This window comes from Trachypithecus francoisi, unplaced genomic scaffold (genome assembly GCF_009764315.1).
Source record: "Trachypithecus francoisi isolate TF-2019V2 unplaced genomic scaffold, Tfra_2.0 Lachesis_group13, whole genome shotgun sequence".
In the NCBI taxonomy this organism is placed as follows: domain Eukaryota; kingdom Metazoa; phylum Chordata; class Mammalia; order Primates; family Cercopithecidae; genus Trachypithecus; species Trachypithecus francoisi.
Window position 1 is genome coordinate 128,550,753 of NW_022681458.1, and position 16,673 is coordinate 128,567,425.

The 16,673-nt window shown below is 39.5% G+C and overlaps 1 protein-coding gene across 6 annotated transcripts in view; it reads right to left on the minus strand.

The window, feature by feature from the left end:
• WDR33 (WD repeat domain 33) overlaps positions 1 to 16,673 on the minus strand; it is a 112,815-nt gene that overhangs the window by 61,088 nt on the left and 35,054 nt on the right. For all 6 annotated transcript variants that reach the window (XM_033231872.1, XM_033231873.1, XM_033231874.1 and 3 more), the window contains exons 2-7: positions 8,782 to 9,008; positions 6,915 to 6,983; positions 6,174 to 6,278; positions 3,162 to 3,257; positions 2,818 to 2,969; positions 1,043 to 1,140 (exon numbers count right to left, since the gene is read on the minus strand). In XM_033231872.1, coding sequence (XP_033087763.1) covers positions 1,043 to 1,140; positions 2,818 to 2,969; positions 3,162 to 3,257; positions 6,174 to 6,278; positions 6,915 to 6,983; positions 8,782 to 8,985 — 724 coding nt within the window. In that variant the 5' untranslated portion in view covers positions 8,986 to 9,008. The remainder of the gene's footprint in view (positions 1 to 1,042; positions 1,141 to 2,817; positions 2,970 to 3,161; positions 3,258 to 6,173; positions 6,279 to 6,914; positions 6,984 to 8,781; positions 9,009 to 16,673) is intronic.

The following is a 16,673-nucleotide window of genomic DNA, read 5'->3' on the forward strand; positions in this document are numbered from 1 at the left end:
TGCTGCAGCTAAAGCTCTAAAAACCTGTGAGAAACTTAACGATTCAACCAAGGCAACTATCTCTGCTGACTCTTGAACATAAGAGAAAAGCTCTGAATAATAATTTGACACCCAACACCTGTAGCACCCATCCTCCCATCCTGTATTTATGTGTCAGAGAAAGACAGTATTTTTGTGGCATCCTGGAATCAAGGGTATGGAGTAGAAGGTACTGTTTATTAAACAGCACATTCAACAGGTTCATACTAAGCACTTGAGAAAACTACCTTCCTACTTAATAAACCAACAGGATCCAGTTAGAAGTGTCTTTGTTGTGATGTTTGTATTGCATATATCCAACAAATTCCTTAACTCTACCACCACTGAACTCACGTAACTCACATAGATGGACTGTTACTATTTCAACAGTCCCACTTTATAGAGCCCAATATTCTAATGCAAAATCTAAAATAATCGAAGTGAGAATATGGACTTCAGTTATAGAATGAAGTAATTCACAGAGGTTTATTAATTACAAAATCAACAAAAGTAAACAAGCAATGCCACCCGAACTCAGTAACACGCAGGCCATGTAGTACAAATGTGGTGTACTGAAAAACCAACCGCTTTCAGAAATAGTAACACTAAGAAGTGTAGCTTGGATCCCTCTATCTTGTCGGTTAATTCATGTTGTAAAAGGACCGGCAGGGGAATGACAGCTATCTAAATCAAACCACAGTGTCAATATGCTGGGAACAAGTACCCTGGCTACAAGAAAGAAAAGGGAATACGGCCCTAAAAGATGCACACAGATAAGCAAGTAAGGGGGGAGCGTTCTTGTATTTAATTTATAGCTGAAAAATTCAAAGATAACACTGGTACTAAAAACCTACAAAATGACTGTGAATCAGAGAAAGTGTTGGTTTTTTTGAAGAGCCTGAGACGGTGTGTATATGTAAGAAAATTGAATGGAGATGTAAGCCAGTATTGTGGTTTTGTGATGATTTAGCCACAAATGTCTTCCCTATTTAAATATTCCAATCAGTACTGTTAGTACACGTACCTCGGAGAATTCTTTCCTCATGGCAACGAAGAAAGTCCCAGATTCTAACAGTGCCGTCATCAGAGCATGTAGCAAATTTATTATCCGTGGGTGAGAAACTGTTACATGAAGACACACAGCAGGGGAAAGAAGTCAGCATTTAACAGATAATCTGTGTTTCTCAGACAGGGAAAAATAAAAACACTGTGCTGCATTATAAACAGGAGAGGGAAGAATCCGGTGAAGAAGCCCTTAAAGCGAATGTCGTCAGCTAACATAGGCATCTCATCAAAAGAAGTCTTCAACAGAGCAGTTGTTTGAGTTTTCAATCATCAGTATTCTGAGAACTTCAAGTGTGTATTATTAGTGCTAATGCTATCCATGTTCCTTCTCTATTTTCTATCATACCAGGAAATCACATGAAGCTGCCTTAAGTGGTGAAACTAAATGGATTCTATTTTTGCAGTATTCCCACAGTCTTTTAAATTGCACACGAATACTGCTCCCAAAATTATCATCAGCTTCTGCCTCAGACACTTCATGAAATGGTAAGCTGAAACAATGTGGGCTGTCTATTAAAAGAATGATTGCTAAACATCCCTACATACGATGTTTCTCATCCATTCCAAAGGTCTGTAGAAAATTTTCACATCTTCCTGGCAAGCTATTCCATGAATGTTGCACCTTTTGAGTAAAACTTTAAAATAAAGACATTCGGACTTGTGTTTCAAGCCAAAGAATCTGCTGCAAGAAGGATTCAGTTTTTCCCAGTAGTGAAAGATCATTCAAGTTTCTCAAATAACTCTAAAAACTCCCTTGAACTTTGGAATCCTATGGCTAAGAAAGGACTAGCTGTGTAAACTCAATGTATGGGCAAGACACTAAGGCAAAATCTACAAAGCAGAAGCATGTTCATCCAACAGTTTGTTAAGATTCTGAAAGGATAAGCAAATGACTACAGTGGATGATGTTTCTATAAAGACGTCAACCTCCCCCACACATGGGTGGCACAACCTTAAAGAATGCTGCTTAGCTTTATTCTGAGGCTGCAGCAATTCTTCAGGCTTGTATTTGGAACTTTTCCCCCCAGGTTTACTATACATACCTCACTGATGTGTAAAAATATACAACTCACTGAAAATATTTTAAACTCCACTTATTGTATACATTTGCATAAGTGATGTTATCAACAGTGAATCAGAAGAAAAGTCCTAGAGTCTTCTTGACAATGATCTGCTTACAGCTGCAAAGCTTGAAGAACCCATTCATTACTCCATTAATGTTTGCCACATCCAGTTATCTGTGAGGGTTTTAGTCCTATACTTTCCTTTGGAAGTCGTGGCATAACCAAGCCAACCAGGTCTTCACTTAAGCCTTTTTCCACTTTGTGTGAATTCTGAAGTTGTTTTCTGCAGGCTTTAGATTTTATTCAGTTGCATAATTAAAGACTGAATTCTTTATTTGGAATGAAATATTCTTGTCTTACACAGTAGATAATAAAAAGGAATAACGTATACACATTATTAATCATAAATGAAAAGAGAAAACCAGTGCAAAATGCGGCAGACAGTACATCTCTAACATATTGCAAAGGCTGATACCGGGACAACACTACTTGAGAAAGGTGCCAGCAAAATGGTGAATGTGTGAAAACAAAGAAAAATATTGTGTTTATAGGGTGCAGAAAATTTCCCAGAATCTGACAGAGCCCATGCATCTCTGCACCCAGAATACACTTAGAGAATAATTTAACCATGACAATAGGGACTACAGAAAATGGTATATTGTGTATAAACCTGGCCTCTCTAATCGCCTCCTTATGTGCCTGGAACATCTTGACGTTGTTCATGTTCGACTGCCAATATTTCACATATCCTCCGTGGTCTGCTGTCAACATCCACATGTCATTATGTGACCACGTCATGGCCCTCACTGGGCTGTCGTGAGCCTGTGAAAACAGAAAACATTAATTAGTAAGGTGCTGCTTCAAAGAATATATGACTAAAGGCTTACAAGAGCATATACTGACTCGAGGCAATCATTTGTCCAATTCTAAGTTTAACAATGCCAATGAAGTGACTGTATCTCAAGTTCTTTACAGTACCATAGGATGATACCACCATCTGGTGATTACTATTACCTGTAATATTGTTTCAAAATTGAAAGTGAGTCCATTCCACAAGGTAAACTCCCCACTAGAAGCTCCAGTGACCAAGCGTCTTCCTTCTGGAGTCCACTAAGAGAGACAAAAAGACAGGTTATACAAGGGCACACATCCTCCAACTTCACTAATTTTGAAAAACATCTTAAAGGTATTTATAAAACACGAATAACTGACATTAAATAAATGAAACTGACTTTTGCTTAAATGTAACTCAACTTTATCAGAAGTACTTTGTCAGAAAACAACACAGAGCAAGGAAAGCTCTAGTCCCTTGGCTTATTAGCTGAATTAAAGATACTAAGTACATTATGAGTATACACACCTACTCACTAAATTACACGCACCTATGCATGCTAAAGACCATTTCAAAACAGAACATGCGAAGACCTCATTTCCCTAGGCTATATGATAGACTAACATAAATAAGGTCACCAGAACAACTCAAAGACTGGATAAAGGATTTGGTGCTTACAAGTACGAGAGGACAAATTCAGAAAGAAAAGTTACCAGTGTTTAATTAAAATAACAAGACAGGCCGGGCGCAGTGCCTCAAGCCTGTAATCCCAGCACTTTGGGAGGCCGAGACAGGTGGATCACGAGGTCAGGAGATGGAGACCATCCTGGCTAATCCCGTGAAACCCCGTCTCTACTAAAAAATCCAAAGAACTAGCCGGGCGAGGTAGTGGGCCCCTGTAGTCTCAGCTACTTGGGAGGCTGAGGCAGGAGAATGGCATAAACCCGGAAGGCGGAGCTTGTAGTGAGCTGAGATCCGGCCACTGCACTCCAGCCTGGGCGACAGAGCGAGACTCTGTCTCAAAAATAAATAAATAAATAAAAAATAAAAAAAAAAAACAAGATAATAATAAGTGCCAATTTAAGGACACTGAGGCTATCAAACTCTTCCCGCAGCTAAATATAAAAAAAAAAAAAAAAAAAACTGTAAGCTCTCCTCCATTCAAAGTACCAAGCAGTGATAACTCCTAGGCTGATCTACTCTCAAAAAAACCATAATAGTGCCATGACTAATTAACACTACACCAACATTTTTAATTTTTTATTGATACACAACAGATGTACGTATTTTCAGGGAATGACAATGCCAATATTTTTTTTTGTACTTTTAAGTGCACCTTTTCTCCTTTTAAATTAAAGCCCTTTATTACTTTTTGCACTTAAAGCCCTTTAAATATTTTTACATCAGTATTTTAATGTCACAATTTGCATACTAAAGGAAATCTGTAGCATGTGATGGCTAATTTGAAACATTCAAATTTTTTGTTTTTACTTTTTATTTTCAAGTTTCTATGATGGATCACGTACTCATTTTCCTTCAATGATGTAAATATACAAAATGTCAAATATAACAATCCTATTTTCCAAAAACTCTCACAAAGTTGAAAAATACAAATACATATGTGCTTATAGAAACAGTAAGATAGGATATATAAATGAAGGTTATTTCTTAAATTACACAAATATATGTGACAATTTGGCTTTTTATTGCTTACCTGTAAGTCACAGTTTTGATTATCAGATTAAAAGCCTCGTCCCTTTCTAGTTTCCATTATCTGGTATGGATCCTAACCCAGTCAATACTACAGACAACCAAACTGTAGACACACAGCCCACAGTCTTTATACCTTAACATCTTTTGATTTTGATTGTGCCTCTACTATGTGCAAATTCTTCCTAAAACCTTATAGTGTAATCCCCAAATGAGAACATTTACCCACCTTATAAGATATGGCGTGCTCGGATTTTATTCTTTTCAAAAAGGTTTTCCATGTTATGCTAAGAGGATATTAAAATCAGCTGCACATCATATCCCTTTGACCAAATTCCCTGATTAAAAAAAAAATTATACTATACACTGGTTGCTTCTACTCACATAACAATGTTTCTTTTTTTTTTGAAACGGAGTTTCACTCTTGTCACCCAGGCTGGAGTGCAGTGGCGCAATTTAGGCTCACTGCAACCTCCACCTCCCAGGTTCAGGTGATTCCCCTGTCTCAGCCTCCTCTCTCAGCTGGGAATACAGGCACATGCCACCACACCTGGCTAATTTTTGTATTTTTAGTAAAGACAGGGTTTCATCATATTGGTCAGGCTGGTCTTAAACTCCCGACCTCAGGTGATCCACCTACCTCAGCCTCTCAAAGTGCTGGGATTACAGGCATGAGGGATGTGTCTACTGCCTAAGGCCTCTTAGGCAAATACTAGGCGTTAAGACTAAATGCAGCTATTTCTATGGAGTTCAGACTGACATCTCTCTCCCAGGACCTTTTGGTTCTCCCTGTTGTCTATCATACTCCTCTGATATCAGAAGATCTGCTTATTTTCCTCATCTGCCACAATCATCTTTTCTCGGTCTCACTTTTTTTCAACTGTTATTTGCTCAACTTAAGACTGTTAACCATTCTACACCTCTGGATACTGTTAACCAACAAGTGCATTAGCTAGGAAATGGAATAATCGAAACACAAAGAAGAAAATGATTACATTATCATCTATGAAAATCAGGGTTACAACTAAAAATTATATTTTTAAAATTTCAGTTAAAATGTATTAAGTGCCTAGTAGGTACCTTCACAGAGCTAAAAAATTATGGTACACCATAGTTCTTCAGCTCTCAGATGTTTTCCTGCCTAGTAACTCCTAAGTATTCTTCATTTACCTTGGGATGCTGCTGTTCTAAATAATAACAAAAGCATTCCTATTCAAAGGCAACTCTGAGACCTGCTACAACATGTATCCATGAATTCTACAGAAATTGCCACATGAAGAAAAACAATCCAAAAGTGATATCTCACTCAATGGTAATAAAGTAGATAAACAACTGGATATTCCAAAATAAAATTACTAGCAATAAACCAATTATAAGCCCAGATATACTTTTAAAATAATGTTTAATTTTCTTTGCCCTGTCAAATACATTTGCTATGTAACTCTGGATTAATTTTCCCCCAAAATATCCAACAGATTACTTACCCTAACAACAAATACCGGACACTTTACTTTATTTGTTGATGTCCGAACAAATTTTGTTGTTACTGCATTCATAGGATTATTCAACATTCCTATAGGTGGGACCAGCTACAAAAAAAGAAAATTGGGTTCTTAGAGCTCCTGATTACATACAAGGCAGAAACCAGAAACACGGCAAGGTAATTATTTCAACATTTAAAGACAAATTTGGGACCATATAAAACTTTCCCATAAAAACTATTATAAAGAATTATTACAATTAGCTTACTAATTAAGTGAAGAAAAGTGAGATACAGGAAAGTTAAATACCCATTATTACTAAACAAACAAGAAAATCAAGTACCAGTACTAACCCAGTACAAGTTGGTACAAGTACTAACCCAGTTAGTACTTAAAGTCAACACAATTAAACATGTTCATATAAAGCTTATTAAGTTCAAGTTTTAAGAAATTTAAAATTAATTTTCCAATTACAAGACTTTAGATTACTCAGCTTCTTTTTGGACATTGCTTTAACCCCCACATCAAAAATTCACCCATCATTAGATTAAAAGGAAAATCTAAACTGAGACAAAAACATAATGCACGGTTTACACAGATGTGTTATATTATCCCTTTGGGAATATTTCAATTATAAAAATGTAAAGAGAAAAGACCATTTTGGACTTGAAGTCACGTAGTTAAAGCTAAAATATTCAAGCAAGGAAGTGTCTATTAAGCTAGTATGACACATCATATACTTACATCATTGTAATAACCTGCATCAGGCTGAATTGCCCGCATATCTCTCTGATCTCTTTGCCATATTCTGTTCTGTTAAATAAATAAATAGATCAATTAATGACTATATAGTCTAATTATACTCAATTTGAAATTAACAAAACATAAGCCATATTAAAAATGGATAAACAGAATTTAAAAATATTATTTTCTAATTATACTCAATCTGAAATTAACAAAACATAAGCTATATTAAAAATGGATACACAGAATTAAAAAATACTATTTTCTAAAATAGTGGGTGCCTTAGAGAGCTTTCCCTTCTGATCCTACTAACACTGCTTAGAACTTCCCTCCTCGTGGTGCCTCACGCCTGTAATCCTAGCACTTTGGGAGGCCGAGGCAGGCAGATCACTTGAGGTTAGGAGTTCAAGACCAGCCTGGCCAACATGGTGAAATCCTGTCTCTACTAAAAATACAAGCCAGAAACTACTTGAACCAGGGAGGCCGAGGCTGCAGTGGGCTGAGACGGTGCCACTGCACTCCAGCCTGGGCAACAGAGCGAGATTCCATCTCAAAAAAACAAAAAAAACTTCCCTCCTCACTTTATCATATTGGCCCCTACCCACTCATCCAAGATACTGTCAGCTCCAACACAGTCTCCCTGATGCTACCTTAAGAAAAGGAAACAGCAGAGAGGGTAAACAGACATCCCCAATTCCTTCAAAGCCCTAAGCACAAAACAATTCCTCATATCTTGCCCTTGGTCTTCTTAATTCCTCTCAAATTCTCTCCTAGCCTACTTCCCCAATTGAAATTCCCAGAAAAATCAAAATCTGTCTTTATCTCTGAATCTCTTTCTCCAGTATGCCTGCAACATACTAATTAGGCCCAATATGCAAATAAGTCTTTACCACAGGTCTAAAGTAATGAAAAACAGACAAATTTTCATAGGAAGCCAAACCTAAGACCAATGAACCTCATGGGGTAATATTAGTAATAATGCTAATTCCTACCTTAACCCAAGTAAATTTAAATAACTCTAACGGGAAACTGTAGGTGGACCCCTGCCTTGGCTTTACTATCTGAGTTGCTTTTACCCTGCAGGACTGCAGCAGGCGTTCAGTCCTCAAGAACGTAAAGCCCTTTCCCTGACTCTAAGTACCACCTAACACCAGGGCTTGGAAGTGGGAGAATCCATGTTCTCCAAGCCATTGTCTCACAAAAATATTCCTATGTGGGTAGTCTTTTATTATTTCATATACACTGCGGATTTAACAAGTGTTTTAAGATTGGCCTAGCGATTAAAATACTCCCTTCTAATTTGTGAACTTTTAGAGCAAATCCTGTTTCTAAAATGGGGTCTAACTTTAATAATTTTTTAGAAGATGATACAGGCACAGAATTTTAGAAAGTGCTGGTGGTTTGAAGTTCTTCCTAAATGAGCCAATTTGAAATTCCACCTTGTCCCACTAATTCAACTAACACAGGTATACATAACTTACTACACTACACCTAGAAAATCATCTTCTTTTAAATAACCAGGGCAGGCACAGTGGCTCACGCCTGTAATCCCAGCACTTTGGGAGGCTGAGGTGGGTGGATCACCTGAGGTTAGGAGTTCAAGACCAGCCCGGCCAACATAGTTGAAATTCTGTTTCTACTAAAAGTACAAAAATTAGCCAGGTATGGTGGCAGGTGCCTAGAATCCCAGCTACTTGGGAAGCTGAGGCAGGAGAATCACTTGAACCTGGGAGGCAGAGGTTGCAGTGAGACAAAACCGCACCATTGCACTCTGGCCTGAACAACAAGAAACTCCATCTCAAAAAAATTAAATAAAACAAATAAATAACCAAAGTTTGGTCATCTGAAGCAAATTAATTAGGCTTACCTCCAAATACTTAATTACAGATGGATTGTAGTCTATGGTTTTTCGGTTTACAGCTTTTCTCATTCGTTTCCCATCAAAAGTAAGCTGTTGCATTGCTTGCTGCTGTGCAAAATCAGGTCGCTTATAAAACAGCTGTCGAGGTGCCTGGTGCTGGAACCTTGGCATATGGAAAAAACGAGGAGGAGAACCAATTTCTGTAGCCATGGTGATGTTTTCCTTCTAGGATACTAGGATAAGGAAAAAGTACTTTCACTTCAAATATCAGCACTGCAACAATGCCTGAAAACATTTTTAAATTAACACTTTTTACACTTCTTTTCCCTTATCTAACATGCATCATTTCCAGTTACACAATGAACTACAGTCATGAACATACAGCTACTCGGGAGGCTGAGGCAAGAGAATGGCATAAACCCGGGAGGCGGAGCTTGCAGTGAGCTGAGATCCAGCCACTGTACTCCAGCCTGGGCAACAGAGCGAGACCCCGTCTCAAAAAAAAAAAAAAAAATTAGCTGGCGCGTGGTGGTGGGCTCCTGTAATCCCAGCTACTCGGGAGGCTGAGGCAGGAGAATCATGTGAACCCAGGAGGGAGAGGTTGCAGTGAGCCAAAATCACATCACTGCACTCCAACCTGGGCGACAGGGCAAGACTCTGTCTTAAAAAAAAAAAAAAGAAAGAAAGAAAAAATTCACTTAGAAGTTTGATGATAAAACTAATTACTTTTATGTTTATTGTTAAGACTCCATTTTATACAAATCATTAAAAGCTCTTTAAAATTTGACTTATGTTCTTTTAAATTTCCTAGGAATAATGTAGGAAGAGGAATAAACTACCTTATTTCATGTCTATAATGAACAAAGAAAGTACGTATGCCCAAATTTCAGGAGCAAAATGCCACAGAAACTTATTTCTCAGTATGTATCATTTACATATTTACAAAGGTAACCTCAAGTTTATATCTGAAGAGAAAAATGTTAAGACCTTATAGTTTTTCAACTTCAACGTTCTACATTTAAACTTACATGCCAACAATACAAATATGCATGATTTTAAAATAAATTTTAAGCACGTTTTAAAAATCTGGCCAGGCATGGTGGCTCACATCTGTAATCCCAGCACTTTGGGGGGGGCCAAGCAGGAGTACTGCACTTGAGGCCAGAAGTTCAACACCAGCCTGTGCACATAGTGAGACTCCATCTCTACAAAAAAAAAAAAAATTGTTTTAATTAGCCCAGTGTGCTGGTGCGCACCTGTTGCCCCAGCTACTCGGGGGGCTGAGGTGGGAGGATCACTTGAGCCTGGGAAGTCAAATCTGCAGTGAACCATGGTAGCGCCACTGCACTCCAACCTAGGTGACAGAACAAGACCCTGTCTCTAAAAATAAAATAAAATAATAAAATTAAAAACTATTACAAATACAATAAAGGAGAGAAGTTAGAAACATTTCCACAATAGCTTTTGTTTTCAAAAGCAGAAAAAACTGTGGCCACCATTATTTGTCTGTATTCTTTTTTTTTTTTTTCTTTTTTTTTGAGATGGAGTCTCACTCTGTCACCCAGGCTGGAGTGCAGTGGCTCGATCTTGGCTCACTGCAAACTCCACCTCCCGGGTTCACGCCATTCTCCTGTCTCAGCCTCCCAAGTAGCTGGGAGTACAGGCACCCGCCACCATGCCCGGCTAATTTTTTAGTATTTTTAGTAGAGACAGGGTTTCACCGTGTTAGCCAGGATGGTCTCGATCTCCTGACCTCGTGATCTGCCCACCTCGGCCTCCCAAAGTGCTGCGATTACAGGCGTGAGCCACGGCGCCCGGCCATTTGTCTGTATTCTTACAACTGCCTTATCTCACTCTCTAGACACTAAACAATGAGGTTGAAAAAAATTTGGATTTCCTTTTGATGAAATATTATTGGATTCAGCCTTGTCACATTGGTCCCTCCTAAGACCATTAAATTTGAATAATAATAGCAACGAGGAGGAGGGGTGGAGGGAAAAGAAATCCTGACTTTCGCACACCAAAAATAAATAGTGCAATAAAATATGCATTTAACTTGTGTTACTTCCACCACTCTGAAGCAATCCCAGAAGGTCCTTGGCAAACATTAGCTTGAAATAAGATGAAAAATATTCTATGTCTTAGAGCTGTGCGTGAATTAAACGGCAGAAAAGCACTAAGCAGTTGATTCAATAAGGCTGGTGGAAGACTGTTTACTCAGTTATTCCATGAATCCAATTAAGTTTCAGCACCCCAATTTCAATTACCAGCTTCAATTCAGATGTCTGGGCCAGTAATTCTAAAATAAAGCAGTTTTGGAAAGGTTTTTTTTGTTTGTTTTTTGTTTTTTGAGATGGAGTCTCACTCTGTTGCCCAGGCTGGAGTGCAGTGGTGTGATCTTGGCTCACTGCAAGCTCCACCTCCCGGGCTTAAGCAGCCCTCCCACCTCAGCCTCCTGAGTAGCTGGGACCATCAGGCGCATGCCACCATGCCCAGGTAATTTTCTTGTATTTTAGTAGGCTGGTCTTGAACTCCTGAGCCCAAGCAATCCACCTGCTTGGGTCTCCAAAAGTGCTGGGACCACGTCCAGCCCAAAAGCTTTTTTTTTTTTTTTTTTTTGGAAACAGTCTCACTCTGTTGCCCTGGCTAGAGTGCAGTGGCACGAACTCAGCTCACCACAACCTCTGCCTCCCGGGTTCAAGCAATTTTGCTGCCTCAGTCTCCCGAGTAGGTGGGATTACAGGCATCTGCCACCATGCCTGGCTAATTTTTGTATTTTCATTAAAGACATGGTTTCACCATGTTGGCCAGGATGGGCTCAAACTTCTAGCCTCACGTGATCCACCCGCCTCAGTTTCCCAAAGTGCTGGGATCACAGGCATGAGTCACAGATCCCGGCTCAAAAGCATATTTTAAAATTATGACTTCCAAATCAAATACCTAATTACATTAGAATAAAATTATTCTAACAGTATAGTTTCTATTACTATAAAATGAGAATAGATTTTTTTCACAAGTCAAAAGGGATTTAAATAATATTCAGCTGCAAAAAAGAAATTAAGTTGATATAAATACAACACGAATATCAAAAACATTATGCTGCCAGGCACGGTGGCTCATTTCTGTAGTCCCAGCACTTTGGGAGGCCAAGGCAGGCGGATCACAAGGTCAGGAGATCGAGACCATCCCAGCTAACACGGTAAAACCCTGTCTCTACTAAAAATACTAAAAAATTAGCCAGGCATGGTGGCGGGCACCTGTAGTCTCAGCTACTCGGGAGGCTGAGGCAGGAGAATGGCGTGAACCCGGGAGGCGGAGTTTGCAGTGAGCCAAGATCGAGCCACTGCACTCCAGCCTGGGCGACAGAGTGAGACTCCATCTCAAAAAAAAAAAAAAATTATGCTAAGCGAAAGAAGTCAGCCACAAAAAGTCACATATCGTGTGATTACATTTATATGAAAAATCCAGAACATGCTAATAATATACAGAGACAAAAAGCTAAAAGATTAGTGTTTGCCAAGGGCCGGGGAATGAGAGGAATGGAGAATGACTGCTTAACAAAAATAGAATTTCCTTTTGGGATGATGAAAATGTCTTGCAACCTGACAGAGGTGGTGGCTGCAAAAAAACTGTGAATTTACCAAATCCTACTGAATTATACACTTTAAAATGGTTACAACAGTGAATTCTCTGTTATGTGACTTACCTCAATTAAGGAATAACAGGCTTACCAACTGGAAAAAAAAAAATTTTTTTTTTTTTTTTGAGACAGTCTCACTCTATTGCCCAGGCAGGCACTGTAACCTCCGCCTCCCGGGTTCAAGCAATTCTCCTGCCTCCGCCTCCCAAGTAGCTGGGACTATAAGTGCACTCTACCACATCCAGGTAATTTTTGTCGTTTTAGTAGAGCTGGGGTTTTGCCATGTTGATCAGGCTAGACTCAAACTCCTGACCTCAGGTGATCCACCCGCCTCGGACTTCCAAGGTGCTGGGATTACAAGTGTGAGCCATCGTGCCTGGCCCACTGCAAAAAAAATTTTAAGGGACAGCAGATGAAACAACAGAAAGTTGATGACTGTTGAAGCTGGGTGGAGCATATGTGGATACAAAGAGTCAATCAAGAGTCACATCAAGGATATTTATCCTACAAATATGAGGAAAATGACTGAAGTCAAATGCAAAAAAAGTATTGTTACTTACACTCTTTGGAATAACTCATATGTTAAAGCTACAGAAAAATATCAATCCTTCATTTATGACCTCATAGAGGAGGGGGAAATAATCTTTCCATTTACAAATCTGTTGAGTAAAACTGGTTCTGAAAAGGGGCTTTTAACTTTTCTTTGAATGGTCAAGTACTGATGGTGTTTCAGAAATAAAGGTCAAGCAAGAAGAAAATGAGGAAAAAAAGAACAATTATATTTGAAACAAACATCCAGCCTAACATAAAACTAAAACAAAAAATCTCTTCACAATACAGTGACCAGGCTGCATCTATACCTTATACACTTCAGCTTCACATCCTGCAAACTATAAAGTTACTTGGCCAAAATCACAACAGTCTCTTGGTGGCTGTTATGGGCTGAAATGTGTCCCCTCAAAAATTCGTAAGTTTAAGTCCTAACCTCCAGTACCTCACAATGTGAGTCTATTTAGATTTAGGGTCCTAATCCAATCTAAATGGTATCCTTTTAAATGAAGATTAGGACACAGACAACACAGAGAGAAGAATGACCATAAGGACAGAGAGAAAAGACAGCCATCTACAAGCCGAGAGGAGAGGCTCTCCAGGAACCAGCCCTGCTTACATCCTGATCTCAGACTTTCAGCCTCCAGAACTGTGAGAAGATACATTTCTCCTGTTTAATCCCCCCAGTCTATGGTACTTTGTTATGGCAGCCCAAGCTAAGAGAGGGGCAGTCAAGGCAAAATACCTCCTGACTCTCCTTCAACATAGGTTGCCAAAAACACTCAGCAATCACACCTGTAATCCTAGCATTTTGGGAGGCTGATATAGGTGGATTGTTTGAGCCCAGGAGTTCAAGACCACCCAGTAAGACCCTGTCTCTACAAAAAATACAAAAATTAGCCAGGCCTGGTGGTGCACACCTGTAGTCCCAGCTACTCAGGAGACTGAGATGGCAGCCTGGGAGGTCAAGGCTGCAGTGAACTAATGTTGCACCACTGCACTCCAGCATGGGTGTCACAGTGAGACCCCGTCTCAAAAAAAGAAAAAATATTTGAGCAAAAATGATACAATAGCCTTCTCTGATAGCAGAAAACTTGACATGTGAGACTGAAAAGTTGCCGACCACGACAGAAAGAACCAATCCTCAAAGGAGTCATTACAACTATCCTCTACGCTTTACTTGGGATTATACTCCAAAGATCTAGATTTATGACCAAATGCAGAGAAAGAAGAGCCTTGTCCTTTATAAAAGTAATTAATGAGATTTGTACTCACTGCAGTACTGACTTGAGGTATGCTAACAGAACAACACAATTTAAAGTACTTACTCCCCAAAACATATTCATCTCACATCCAGGGTGAAGAGGGAGGAGAGACAAAGAGTTTGGGAAAGGAGGGTGCAAGAGAGAGGAACTGAGGTAGAGAAGACAAATAATTTGCCTATTGTTACTCAATATATATTAACAATACAACCAAATTGCTAAGGACAAAAATCTATCTGAAACACTGAATTCATCATGCCTTTCTCCTATACACAAACCTTCAATGTTTCAAGCAATCAGCACAGTTTTATCAAGAGCCTACTTTACATATATACACTGCCTCAGGTACAGCACACAAGTATGATTCACTAAATTTCACTCCTAATTTCACAGAACCGTAGTTTTCAGACTTTGCAGTGCTTGGTCCCCTTCTCTAATTTTAGCAAATACAAAGATTCTGAGTACACAAAAGTTTGCATCGCATCCTTTGCCTTAAGCCTTCAACTGCTCAAGAAAATCGGGAAAACCAATTTCTCCATATTTTCTCAACCTGTAAAATGAGTTGCATGCCTCAAAAATATTCTTTTGCATTAAATTTATATCTTTCAACAATGTGGTGACTATACTTTTAAATGGAACACTCAGACTTAGTGTGCCAATGTTTGTACGCACAAGTCCATACCAACATTATAATTCTGCTTTTTCTGAGACAGGGTCTTGCTGTGTTGCCCAGGATGGAATACAGAGGCACTACCACAGCTCACTGCAGCTCAAGTGATCCTCCTGTCTTAGCCTCCCAAGTGGGTGGGACTACAGATGTGTGCCACCTGGACTCAGCTAATTTTTTTCATTTTTTGTAGAAACAGATCTCGCTTTGTTGCCCAGGCTGGTCCAGAACTCCTGAGCTCAAGCGATCCTCCCACCTCAGCCTCTCAAAGTGGTGGGATTATAGGCATAAGCCGCTGTGTCTGGCCAATTCTGTTTCTTGTCCCAAATGCTCACAAGAGAACTTCTTGTATAATCTTAGTCATGCGATGATACTGAAATTATAGTTGAAGATAAAAGTTAAAAATGAGCCAGGTGTGGTGGCTCATGCTTGTAAACCCAAAACTTTGAGAGGCCAAGGAAGGAGGATCTCTTGAGGCCAGGAGTTCAAGACAAGCCGAGACAGAACAGGAAGACCCCCCATCTCTGCAAAAAAAATTTTTTTAATTATTAGCTGGGTGCGGTGGCTCACACCTGTAATCCCAGCACTTTGGCAGTCCGAGGCGGGTGGGATTACCTGAGGTCAGAAGTTCAAGACTGGCCCGGCCAACATGGCAAAACCCCATCTCTACTAAAAATACAAAAATTAGCTGGGCATGATGGCTGGCACCTGTAATCCCAGTTACTCAGGAGGCTGAGGCAAGAGAATCGCTTGACCCCAAGAGGCAGAGACTGCAGTGAGCCAAGATCTGTTGCTCCAGCCTGGACAACAGAACAAGACTCCATCTCAAAAAAAAAAAAAAAAAAAAGAAAAGAAATAAAACCAAAAAAACTGATGCGCCCTGACCACCCGCCAGACAATGAACACACACACACACACACACACATTCTGTTCTCAAGAGTCTGACCGTTTATCAGTACAGAAGAGCTCAAAAAGAACAACGTGAGAAGCTACTACTACGTTGAGATACTACTATGCTGTGTGCCAGGCACTATTACAAGGGATATAGCACAGGAAGCTTATAGCACCAATCGGCCTTAAGAAGCTTAAATTCTGGGTGAAGTGAGGGAGGCAGGGGCAGGGAGTGTCAGGGGAGAGACCCTTGAGAAAATAAAGTAAACAAAGCTCTCTAATTCACTCAGCATACCAAGGCCAGCATATTTTTTCCCCAAATATAATCCAAAATAATATTTTCACCAACCAAATATTTCTGACTACCATTCAAATTATTTTACTAAAATAGATCTCCAACTAAAACACACAGGAAAATGACCTAGCTAACACTCAACTAATTCCTCAGCTTCAATACAAAATGAATTTACTGAATGCTTCATACAAATGAGTAAAAAGAGCATCTTAAACTAAGTTTCAGAGGGGCAGAGTGAGGCTCTGGCATCAAAAAAAAAATGCTGACATGAAATATCATGAATGAGTCTAAAGCAGTGCTTTTTCTTTAAACCAGAAATCACACCCTATTGATGGTTCCTGAAATAAATGTGGCTGACAAGCAGCATTATTTTAATTATTTTTTTTAAAAAAAAAAGGACCAGGGTGGTGGCTCATGCCTGTAATCCCAGCACTCTGGGAGGCCAAGGCAGGTGGATCACTTGAGGTCAGGAGTTCGAGACGAGCCTGGCTAATATGGTGAAACCCCATCTCTACTAAAAACACAAAAATTAGCCAGGTATGGTGGCGCACAACCGTAGTCCCTGCTACTTGGGAGGCTGAGGCAGGAGAATCG